General features: G+C 35.7%; 1 protein-coding gene across 3 annotated transcripts in view; it reads left to right on the forward strand.

The window, feature by feature from the left end:
- NCOR1 (nuclear receptor corepressor 1) overlaps positions 1-12457 on the forward strand; it is a 71586-nt gene that overhangs the window by 15004 nt on the left and 44125 nt on the right. For 2 of the 3 annotated variants that reach the window (XM_074923202.1, XM_074923203.1), the window contains 7 exons: positions 1191-1330; positions 3490-3685; positions 5433-5615; positions 5954-6064; positions 7510-7623; positions 10128-10184; positions 10625-10677. In XM_074923202.1, coding sequence (XP_074779303.1) covers positions 1191-1330; positions 3490-3685; positions 5433-5615; positions 5954-6064; positions 7510-7623; positions 10128-10184; positions 10625-10677 — 854 coding nt within the window. The remainder of the gene's footprint in view (positions 1-1190; positions 1331-3489; positions 3686-5432; positions 5616-5953; positions 6065-7509; positions 7624-10127; positions 10185-10624; positions 10678-12457) is intronic. The other variant, XM_074923204.1, reaches the window with a different exon arrangement.

The following is a 12457-nucleotide window of genomic DNA, read 5'->3' on the forward strand; positions in this document are numbered from 1 at the left end:
TCCAAGAATGTGCAAATAATCTGTCTACAGTTAGTATATATTTAATATGAATGCAGTGTTCTGGGTACAAATCCTTTGAGAGACTGGGCTCTTGAGGCATTTGTTCAGTACTAAATTTTGGTGGGGCATTAAGCTCCTAGTAGGCCCAGGAGCATAAGAAGTGAACCCGTAGTCATCTTTCCTTCTACTGTATAAGGAGAATTGGGCTAGATTCTCTTCAGACTAAAAGTACTGCTTAACAAAATCGGTGTGCAAGGAGGAGAATGTGAATCTGAAGTGTAAAAACTTGTGTTACACTCCGAATTTTTTTTTCTGAAGCAGCTGTGCTAGTGCTTCCAGCTGGCTATGTTCTGCTAGCCAGAACTGGGGTAATGTATTTCTAAGAATCTCCTACTTGGTCATTTCTGCTGAGCATTTATTCTGCCATGCTGTGCTCTGTGGCATGGTAGGCTGTGGAGGGCTAGCTTTTGGCTTTAGAAAAGCTCAGGTTTCCCTTGTTTTAATGAAATTTTCTTCCTGCTACAGATACTTTAGATGTTTTGTTCTACTTACATGTTTGCAAAAGGAAATTCAAGAATTGGAGCTTTTTGGCTTGCTCGGTATTTTTTTTTTAGATAATTTGTAAAAACTAGATGTTATGGGCATGTCTTGTAAAGCTTCTCTTCAGTTAATGCCAGCTGCATGTAATTTTTACATGCAAGTGGTTGAAGACCTGTATATACAACTAAATTGTCTCGTACCTCACTTTGATTATAAATTATATCAGTCAGAACATACATCTTGTCTGATTCTTAGTTCTAATTAATAGTGTCTGATATGAAAATGTCTTGAGGCAGAAGGAATTGCCTTGGTGTTGCTGAGATATATTCTCATTTTACTACTTCGTAGTTGGATGTGCAAAATAGATTTTAAAGGATATTTTTTTAAAGGATATTCTTCTGCTACTGACTCATTTATGTTTTGTTAGAAGTTGTTAATAAGTTAGCATAAGTAGCATCTCTTTAAAGTTTATTTAAAACTTAGAACTGCCATTTACAAACTTTATTTTCTGAGCTGGAATAAGGCTTTGGTGATCTGGTCTTGGTCTGTATTTAATATCTTTTTTCAAATGATCACTTCATGACCAAACGCTTTTGATCCTGTCTTCTGTACCTCTGTTCGTGTTAACATCAGAAACATATTTCATTTAGGAATTTGCAGTTCCTGATTATCGTTCGTCTCACCTGGAAGTCAGTCAGGCAACCCAGCTCCTGCAGCAGCAACAGCAACAGCAGCAGCAACTTCGGCGCAGGCCTTCCTTGCTTTCTGAATTTCACCCAGGCTCTGACAGGTGAGGATGCTGGTTTTGAAGTATGTGAACACAAATGCTCTATGAGCTTCCTGCAAAGTTAAACTTTTGCATAGAAAGGTTTTTGAGTTTCACTGTTTTTGTCTAAGTACTTGACATTATTAGTTGGTGCTCTGTTGTAACAGTGTTGGTCTCCTGTGTTTGAATGTTGTAGCTGTTGTGTAATTCCTCAGTCCTTTTGGCTTAACTAATATATTTACTTCACAGACAGGAAGTGACAGTCTGCTTTGCTTTTCCCACACCTCTCCTAACAACGCTGTCAGTAAACTTTGGAGAATCCAAGTGCATATTGTAAACTTTTTAATGCTGTTCACGCTAAAAGATTGTAAAATTTGTACCTTTGGATAATTTAATTTTGCTGAGTCGAAGCCACAAATGCAAGAGTCGTTACAGTGTGAATGTTACCTGTCATGTTTCCTAGATTACTTATTCAACAGATGGTATCTGTGTGGCTGGGCAAGTAAGAAGCAATGGAGCCAATTGGGCAATTGAGTTGTAAGAATTGTGGAACACTGAAAGGTGGCACAAAATGGACTTCTAGGCACAGAAGACTAAATCAGAATGTATTCTACTTTTGGCAAGACACCTGACAGCTTCATATAATTTGTTCTAAATACCCTTTTTGTCCGTCTCATATCCCATTCCTGTCTCTGTCTATCACTATAGTGAGTAGAGTACCCTACTGATCTGGGTCCAGTAGGTTAACTGAGGACAAGTACAGTGGACAACTACAGTAAATCCTATGTTGCAGTTTAGTTTCAGCTTGGTAATATCTTACTTCTCAGTAAAATGGGTTATTTCATGGTGGATATTGATAAATTTTCAAATGTACATTAATGTTACTGTAAGGTTGATAGGTTCAAGAAAGTTTTCAGACTGTGTTAATACTCATTTGACTACATAACTGAAGAATATTGGATGTACTCTAAAAACCAGATCTAGAAATCAAAAACCCACTACAGATCAGAATAAGAGTAACTGGATTGTAGAAATTTAGCAAGACTATGCTTTTGTTTAGGGGAGAGGTTACTTTGTGATTTATGCACCTCAATTCTTGAGTGTGTTGGTGAGCTGATGTACAGTCATAAGCAAGTGTTGCTGCTTGTAACAATCTCTTTTTTTTTTCTTGGACTCTTAGTAAATATATTTGCTAGGAGCAACTTCATATGCTGAGTTACTGCTAGCAGTTTATTTTGGCTATAAGTGAGGTATCTGATTCTGAAGGAATAGCAGTGATGAATGTTATGTAAATACTGGTCTATCTTAAAATCTCATTAGAATATTCCCGGAAATAGCTTGATGATAGTGAAATCTGGTGCCTGCATATTGCCTTTATCTTGTGTCACACCAATGTCAGTAAGGCTCTGTTTTAGTCCTGAGAGTCATAGTAGCTTTTAAAGTTCTCAAAACTTGAGTTTATAGCAGAGGTAAATCCCTTCCTGCATTGTAAATTTGTAAAAGCTTATTCAGTAGTTCTGACAAAATACAGGAAACTACTGTCATCTCTTCAGTGACACTTCATAGGAAGATGTTGAAGCATATGAGATTCTTTTATGGACATCCTGTGCACTGCAGTGTAAAGAAGCTAGTAATACTGTTCTTTTGCACTTTTCTGAGAAGGAGGAGTTTTTAAATGACTCATGGATTGAATCAATGACTGTTTATGTCATATAGTAGCATTTTAGGAAGGATCAAGTTTCAAATACTCATGGCTCATTTCAAGCATTCTGCGTATATTTAAAAATTATTTGACTGCAAAAATGAAATAATGAGGCTGTTGTGACCATCTGTGTTCAGTGGAATATAGTACTATATTTATCTCATGGATATTTTTTTTTTTGTTTATAATTTGAATTGCAGCTTTGATTTGATTTTAGCAGTGGTAAGTTTCTTTCAGGTTTTGTAATAATAGGCATGCATTTAAACAGAGTCTTAGGATTCAAGCTAACTTTCTCTCTTTCAATGGATTTTAATAGTTGTATTTTTGAAGATCATACTTAAAAGCATCTGTCTGCCTTACTGTTTGGAATGAGTCTCACTAAATCACATCTCCTATATATTTGAAAAGAGTTGAGGAACACCAAATAGGTTTTTTGTGTGGAACATGTGTATTTTAATATTTTATCTCTTCTGTCTATTAGGCCTCAGGAAAGAAGAACTGGATATGAACAGCAATTTCATCCAGGTCCATCTCAGACAGATCATGATTCACTGGAGTCTAAGCGACCACGTCTTGAACAAGTCTCCGATTCCCATTTTCAGCGTGTCAGTGCAGCTACTGTCTTGCCTTTAGTACATCCTCTGCAGGAAGGGTTGAGATCTGCGGATATTAAGAAGGTAAAACCATTTTCTATTGTGATGCTGAAGGTGTAAATTCCTATGTTGCAGTGAGCTAATCAAATTTTTGTTGTTAGGTAACTTTAAAATTTATTTAGGCTCATTCTTTAATCCCAGAAATTTAATTTTACACATTATCACAAACTGTAGTCATGAGTCAGTGTTACTCTCTTGTAAAAAGAACAAGATGTCTGCCTCAAGCACCGTGAAGAGACTGGAGTTCTGAGTTGCCCCTACACTCTTGAGTCATTAAAACCTCAGCTGCAAATTTATAGTAGTATAGTGCATGAAATAGTTTTGCTTTTCAATTGAAAGTTGCTGGCAAATGCATGCAAGTCCATTTTTTTTCTGTAATTAACATTTGTACTGAATGGTCAAAGTACTCCCTGTGCCCCCTTTCTCGTTTAAGCATTTGAATTGAATCTGTTTATTTACATGACACTAATTATACTCATCACTGTCTCATTTTGGATAAATCTAGGACAATCTAGTTTGGTGTGGATATTTTCTATTGTAGATACTAATGTTGGTTAGAGCAATTTGTGGAGAGCAGACAAATGTCTCTTAAAATGAATATTTAATACCTTCTCTCATGCACTCACACAAGCCCACAGCCTCACACACCAAAAGGGTGATGTATAATGGGTGTGACTTCTGAAGGTGAGTGCTTAGGTTTCTAAACTCAGATTATTTAAAGCAAAATGTGGATTCAAAAGCTAATAAGCGTCAGATTTGAAAGAAGTTGATTGTCTTGCTTTTTCTCTGCCATTCCTTTTATCATGTGAATAAAGAAGTAAAGTAAAATTATGGTAGCATGTGATTTCTTAGTTACTTGCTTTGTTGCAAAGATAAGATTAAAGGGGGTTGGAGAACCTGAGCTGAGGCATGCAGTGTTAACATGCTTGCATGTAACTGAATTGTTATCCAGGTGCTGCATATAGAAATCTACTGTCTCAGTTTAGAAACACAGCCTAGTATTATCTTGAGGAGAAGTGGCATTCAGACACAACATCTTTCAGTCAGATTGGCTTGAATGAGGGATGTATTACTGAGCTAGCATTTGCCAGCTAGGTAGTCATGGAGCATGATGGTCTGAGGCCATAAACAAAGGCAAGTACAAGAGTGCTGATGTTAGAACATGAAGCATGTTGAAATAGGTTGTTTGGAAACAGACACAAAAAAAACCAAGACAAAAAAAAAGTCAAAGCCAAATGAATAGTGACCTGTCTTTCTTATGTCATCACTTCTCTAAAGTCTTGTGAAGTTCAAGAGAACTCAACATTTATAACCACAGCTAACTCCAGATGTACTTTATCAGGCTGGTCATGGTTATCTTCAAGAATATCCTCATCAGTGTGTGTGCTGAGTATTGAGGATTGGCTCTCAAGTAACCCCTCATTTAAAGATAAAAGATAGTGTTTACATTTATGATGATACATTTTTTAAAGGGAGATGTTTTGATCTTATTTTGGTTTTAAGATAAATACTGAAGTGTGCTGTTATTTTTAAAGGTAGAGTTTGAAATTACAGTATCACAAATGGGCTGTCAGTTAATTCTAAAATATTTAGAGCATTAATAAAATGAATTAGTAAACTCTGGCTTAGATAGCTCCTCAACAGAGAGATAGATAACTGGAAATTCTTTTTTATTCATGCATGTGAGTTTGGTTGCTGAACACTCATTCACATGCTATCAATATGACTGATTTATCTCAATGTCCACCCCCACCTCCTGTCCCTATGATAGGACCCAGCTTTTGGAGGAAAGCATGAGGGACCATCTTCTCCAATTTCTGGTCAGCCTTGTGGGGAGGACCAAAATGCTTCACCTTCAAAGCTGTCAAAGGAAGAATTGATACAGAGCATGGACCGTGTAGATCGTGAGATTGCGAAAGTCGAACAGCAAATCCTTAAACTGAAGAAAAAGCAAGTAAGCATAGCAGACACTACTGTTGTTATCTGCCAGCGAAAAAGGTGTGGAAAAACTTCATTTGTTGGTGGTAGTGGTGCATTTTTCAGTTACACGAACAAGTTAAAGAGGGAAGGTTATGTATATGATTTTGCTAGAATGATTAAATAGATTGGACATCACATAGTTTCAAACATTTTGGAAAACAGGAGAAAACCATGTAGAAACACCAATAGTAGATGGCTTTATATTTTAAACGTTTGTTAGATGAGTAGTGAAACAAGGGCACTGTGACTGTAATTTCAGCTTTAAAGATGACGGCTGAGTGAGGGGAGGCTATCATCTTTCTTCTTTCGCAGTCTGTGCAAGGGGAGAATTGCTTGCATGCGTCTCCAAAACCAGAGCTTGTACAAAAGTCCCTGGATCATCTGCTTTCACAAGGGCAAGAGATCCTAACATCTGGAGCTAAGGTCAGCCTTGGGGGAAAGCGTAGTAGGAGGGGTGCAAGTAAACAGAGAGTGGAGAAATAAAGAAGGAAATACCTTTTTTTTTTTTTTAGTATGGTCCTGGCTATGCTTTGCGTCAGAGAACTGCACTTCAGCCAGTGGAAGCAAAGGAAATGTTTGCTGGCAGTAGTTGTTGCCTTCCCAGTAGCTGTTGTGGCCAATTAAACCCATCCTTCAATCTAGGCATATGTTACTCGTTGGCAGAAACAAAGTCCTTGTCTCCTTTTCCTTTTATGACTTTCAAAGATCCAGATAGAAGTAGTGCCAGCTGTACGCTTTTTTAGTGGGAACTCTGCAAGAAATGAGAGTTATGCTGTAGGATTTGTTAAGTTGTAGGTACAGGATAACAATAGATAACTCTCTGGAGCAGTATGTTTTTAAGGTCTGGAAGCATTTAATTACATCTGTATTTTAATGACATGTAAAGTGGCCTTCAGCAGAAAACCAAAAAGAGGATGTCATTAAGTACCTGGCTGTGTGTTAATGATGCTTATCTTTTTTGTTTGTTTGTTCACTTTTCCACAAAATCAGCAAGTACTATGTGTATCATCTCTGAAGGTTCATTTGTGCACATTTGTACTACTATTTGACTTCAGAAAAATTAGAAAGTTGTTGTTGCCTGCAATAATTGAGCCTGTTTATTATGGCATTCTGTAAAAACTTTAGATTTTGAATTCTTATGGAGCAAAATACCTTCTAGCCAGTGCTGTAAGACAGGATGGATCCCTAGTGTCGGAATTTTTGTTGTATGTTTGTGGCAGGCATGGATGAAGGATATTTACAATTAAAAAATCAAGATGTCATTGAATCAGATTTATTTGATGGGAAAGTAAATCACAGCAGTGTAGTAGGTAGGAAAATACAGGGTTTTTTGCTTGTTTGGTATTGTAACAATCTTGGAACTTCAATATATGTGGAGTGGTTTATTTCTGTTGTGAAGTACATTTAGAATGATGCTCCCTGGATTGTTAGAAGGACTTTTGTACCATTTTAAAAAATGAGGCAGTAGTAATAATGACACTTGAATATCTACAATGTAGAAAGACATCTCGGTGGATTAATTTCTCTGTGAGAAGGCAGGTTTGGTGTAACTGTTCTCCAAAGTTACTACTTTTGTTTAAAGGGTGATAAATTACAGTGAGACAGTGGCTTTAAATATCAAGCTGAAACAAGTGTGATTCAGTACAGGTGAGTTGTAAACAGTTCATTTGGTTTACCAATAGTACAAAAAATAGTCTTGTTATCATCCCTGTTGGCATTAAAACCATTTCATTCATTCCTTGTCAGTTAAGAAGAGAAATAATAGGGAGTGCTAACTGTTGATCAGATGCATATTTTATCTCTGGTGACTAATTACTGGTAAGGGTAACATGGTGCGGATGGCTGATTTTCTTTCTTTCGTCTCTTAGCAACAACTTGAAGAAGAAGCTGCTAAGCCTCCAGAGCCAGAGAGGCCTGTCTCCCCTCCTCCAGTGGAACAGAAACACCGCAGTATTGTCCAAATTATTTACGATGAAAATCGGGTAAGTGTGCTTTTCAGTTGACCGAGGGTAGCTGTGAAATCTGACCTAACAAGCTAAAATTCATTATGTCTTAATTTACTTCTGTGGGGCAATTTTAGCTTCTCCTCTTTTATTGATTTGCCCAACCCTCTTTTAATATTCATTTGCTTCTTTAAATGAGACACTTGCATGACATTTTTTATTTTTGATCACAGGATCCTTCTTTTATCTTGTAAGCGGTCTAGGGAAAGACATTGGTGGGTCTCATCGCTAGACCCTTGTGTTGAGATGGATAGATCCAGATATATATAAACACACATGCTCACACACACACACATATATAGATGTGTCTACGTGTGTAGATAGCTAGATGTAAAAAAAATGATTTGGAAATTTATCTTGAATTCTCTTTTCCTCACATAAATACAGACAAGCTTGGCTGAAGCCTCAACATTTGTATTAGCTGAAGGGGAAAAACTGACTATGTTGTAAGAGTCTCTGCCTTCTTTTTAAACTCTGACTTCTGGTACTTAAGGTCTGGATAGATGAACAGATAAAAAGAAGTAATATATAGGTGAATTGTGAGCTTGTGTTGCATAAGTGGTGAGAAAACTATAGGAGGTGACTAATATTGCCAACAGTAGCAAAGTGCTGCCTTTTTTTTTCCCTGGTAGTTTGAGATTAGATAGATGTATATCTGCTGGTTTTAAAAGTATTATGATCTTCTGTGAGATTTTATTTATTTATTTATTACAATTTTATTTTGTACTTTAGAGGAATGGTTAACTTCTATTACATCAGACTATTTCTGAAAATTTGAGGTGGTAAAAAGCTGCAACACAATTTTATACAGTAGAACTGTGTCCCAAGTGTTTCATGCACCCTGTTCTCCCCTTCCTCCAGTTGTCTGTGAAATTTGATATATTTACTTAATACGGGACATTAGGGCAATTATTATGTTATAAAAACTGATGTAACCAATGTACAGCAATATGTTTACTTCTTGTTACAAGCCAGTTTTACTGTTTTAAATCTCTCACACTATAATGTAATTAAAAATGATTAAATCATAGAGTCACCTGACAAGACTTCCTTAAGCTGAGTTGCATGTTGGGTAGTAGGCAAAACTGTGAGTTTGAGGACATCTGCGGGCTGCTGTGCAACTCTTTCCCTGCTAACTCTGGTTACAGGTGGGGTTTACAACAGAATTTTGAACTTCCTATTGCATTGTCCATGTTGCATATGTGCCAGTAGATGGGGAAACCCATTTTTTTGTTGCCTGAGATGGAGTAACATGTCAGCGTATAGTCCTCTATTAGCTGCTTCTGTCTGTGTAGCTGTTCCTTCTTTATACAGGGAGAATTACCAAGCTTGATGCATTTGTGAATCCATTTAGCACTTGGTTTGAGTTCTTGTATCAGGAATTACATGTACTGTACAATGGCAGTATTGATGGGGCTTAATGCAAATAGCATGTGTCAATACTCGCTGTCTTATTTAAAAGGTTATTAAAGATGTGTTAAGCCATTTGTGTACATAGCATTTGTTTGATATCTCTTCTTCTGCAGCTGTACAAGAGAACAGTCCCCTTGGCAGCTTTTATCTTCAAACCATGCAGTTTAGGATAATTACTTTTAATATACAACTACTGTTGGCTAAAAGTTGGTTAAAGTAATAGGGCTAGAGTTCAATTTTAAATGTTTTGAGACCAGAAAAACTATTCTACCAGGGTAGTACTATATTTCTTTGATATATAATTATTTTGTACAGCTGTGAGTTCCAAAGAATTTCTCAAGATTGAAATTACATGGAAAGAGGTTAGAACTTAGCAGAAAACTTTCTAATAATAACTGCTTTATGGATTAATTTTTCCTATATTTGCAGATGTCTTAGGGCTAGCACATACAACTATTGAGGGGAAATAAGCAAATTTTGAACTAGTATGTTGGGTCATTTCATATAGCCTTGTCTGCTGACAAAGGGCTTTGGAAGATCGTAGAGGCTTGAAATGAATTTGTAAAAGCTGACAGTCTTATTTAGTGCTGCTTCCTTTAGGGTTGAAATTATTTTGGGGTCTTTGCCTAGTGTGAGGGAGGAGGGTTTTTGGCATACTTCTCTGTGTGCTTATGTACACGTTGATTCATGCTCTCAGACTTGACAATTGCATAAGTTTAGTCTCTTAATTCCATTTTTCAAAGCTAGCTATACTTTGTTTTACTGGACACCTTTCTTCCTCTTCATAATTATTTGCTGTATTATTTATTAAATGCATGTTCTTTTGGAACTACAGAGGTCAGTTTCTGCTTTTATTCTCTAACAGCTGCCAGACATGGAGATCAGAGTAGTAACTGCACAGTTCAAGTACAGGTTTCTTGATTCACTGAGGCAACATTGCCGAAGTAGGTTCAGAAGGATATAGTATGGTCAGACAGGGTTTTAGCAGCTAGCATAAATGAGGGAGTTCAGATACACTTTTGACTTCAGATGATTCACTTAGACTATACAAAAAAAAATCTTTTTTGCAGAAAAAAGCAGAAGAAGCTCACAAGATTTTTGAAGGTCTTGGTCCAAAAGTTGAACTGGTAAGTGGTAGTTTTAGTTTTTTGTTTGGGGTTGGTTTGGTTGTTTTTTTTTTTGTTCTATTTTCTCTGTTGCCAGTTGCTGTAATTCTGTTGTGGTAAACAGATGTAGTTTTCTGTTTATGTATGAAAGAAGTGTGTGTTTTCAAATGCACTGGTGAATTGGGGCTTGACCACATAAATTCAGTTTGAATCTGAGAGAACAGTCTGAAATATGTAAAAAATGAAATACTGTTACATACATAAGTAGTTATAATGATCTAATTTTAAGTAATGAAATCTATGCTTTGTGTTGAGTATCTTCTAGTCCCTTAAGACTGCTCCATCTCAGATTGAGTCCACTGTTGGCAGAATACTAAAATATTGTTAAATAGATTGCAAATACTTTTAGAATTACATGTTTTAAAAAATACTAAGCATACCTTTCTAATCCAAAATTATAGCCACTTTACAACCAACCATCAGACACAAAGGTCTACCATGAAAACATCAAAACGTGAGTGCTTTAATATTTTGTGCTTGTGCCATTTAAGGTAGCTAGACTTAAATATTCACTTAAATTTTTCATTGCTTTGATTTCCAAATAGGACATGTGTACTTTAACCATAATTAAAAGCTTCCAGTCGATGTAACTTTCCCATTTCTATGTTGTAGAACACTGCTGCAAGACATGAGTTATATGTACTGAAGGTAGAAACCATAACTTTTCATCTTAACTTAAAGACAAAAAACAAATCATAAAACTTAAGTTAGTAACACTTGTGTTTTTCAAAGTCTGAAATTCCAGATTTGACCTAGATATGTATAGTCAGCTTTTCCTGAATGTAATGTTCAAAGTAGTGTTTCAAAAGTTACCACTGTCAATAAACTGTAGGAGGACTCCTGATTTTTAATTTACTTTTTTAATGTTATCTCCTTATTGACTTAAGTGTATACTCATTTTCTGTCATGGACTATGAGTGGAGTTATTGCATGCTACACTTACCTGTTATTCAGGGCAAACTGAATAATGAATAAACTGGTTGTCTTCTCCTGGAAGAAACATGAATTTTGAGGAAAATTTTTTTTTTTTTTTCTTTTTTAATATAGAACCCGTTTCTCAAATTTGTGTGAGATATGGTTTTTTAGTTCTCTGAATCAAATACTGTTTATAAATTGAAGTAAAGTTTTAATAGATAAATTTTTAAATGTATTTAATTAAGCTTATTTGTATGCAAACTTAAATGTCCAGAAAAGACCCCTCTCCATGGTGGTTTTTTGTTGCATCTGATTACTTTGAATATCTCAGTTCTGCAGAGATGATGGTGGACTCATTTCTCTACAGCAAGTCATTCATAATGTAGAAGAAAATCTTAGTTTTTACCTATCCATGTCAAACTAATATTGATTTCACTCTCTAGCGATGTTATAAAATACAAAAATAATGATCACTCCATTGCAACAAAAATCAGCTTATTTTGAAAATATGTATTGCTGCTAGACTTTGGTGAAAATAATTGCTGAATTTTAACTGTCCCAAAAATGCATATTTCTTGCAAGTCCTCTTTGAGGAAATCCTACTGTATTTTAACTATGAAGACGAAGACTTTTTGATGACTTCTCTAGGACGGTTACTGGGAAGAAAATATTTACCGTCATATCTCAGTTTGAAACTCAAATACTGATGTTTTTGAGACAAACTTTACTGCTGTGGCATGATTATCCTGGTTCAAAGCTGTTGAAGAACATTACTCTCTTCATAAGAATTGTTTATTCATAACCAATTTCTGTACTACCAGTTTTTACAAAAGAACAAATAAATTGTTGGGTTTGGGTATGAAGAAATGCATAGTGAGTAATGTGCATGTTACTAAGTGCTATAACTTTTACTACCATTTTATAATATTTTGTAAGTACTGAAAAAAATCCTACAGATGGCTATCCTTTAAAAGCTTATCCTAAAAAAAAGTAATTCTTACCCTACTCCTTCAAATGTAGTTGTATAGCAGTTCCAAAATACTTAATTTTTGAGTGATGTATTGTAAAACTCGTAACTTTAGGGTTGAATTGCAAAGATTTTTTTTTTTTTCCTCCCAAAGCATAATATCTTAAGCCACATTTACTCATTTTAGATTATTGTCTCACTTGTGGCAAAGGAGAGCAAGCACCTACCTTGAAATTGTAAGCTTTTGTCTCTCAATTGCTTGTTCCAGCCATCTTCAAGAATCTTCTCTGATAAAATACAGTATTAGTTAGATGGTTGTTTCGTTAGGAATTTTCCCTCTATTTTCTACCCT

This window comes from Athene noctua, chromosome 19 (genome assembly GCF_965140245.1).
Source record: "Athene noctua chromosome 19, bAthNoc1.hap1.1, whole genome shotgun sequence".
NCBI lineage: Eukaryota > Metazoa > Chordata > Aves > Strigiformes > Strigidae > Athene > Athene noctua.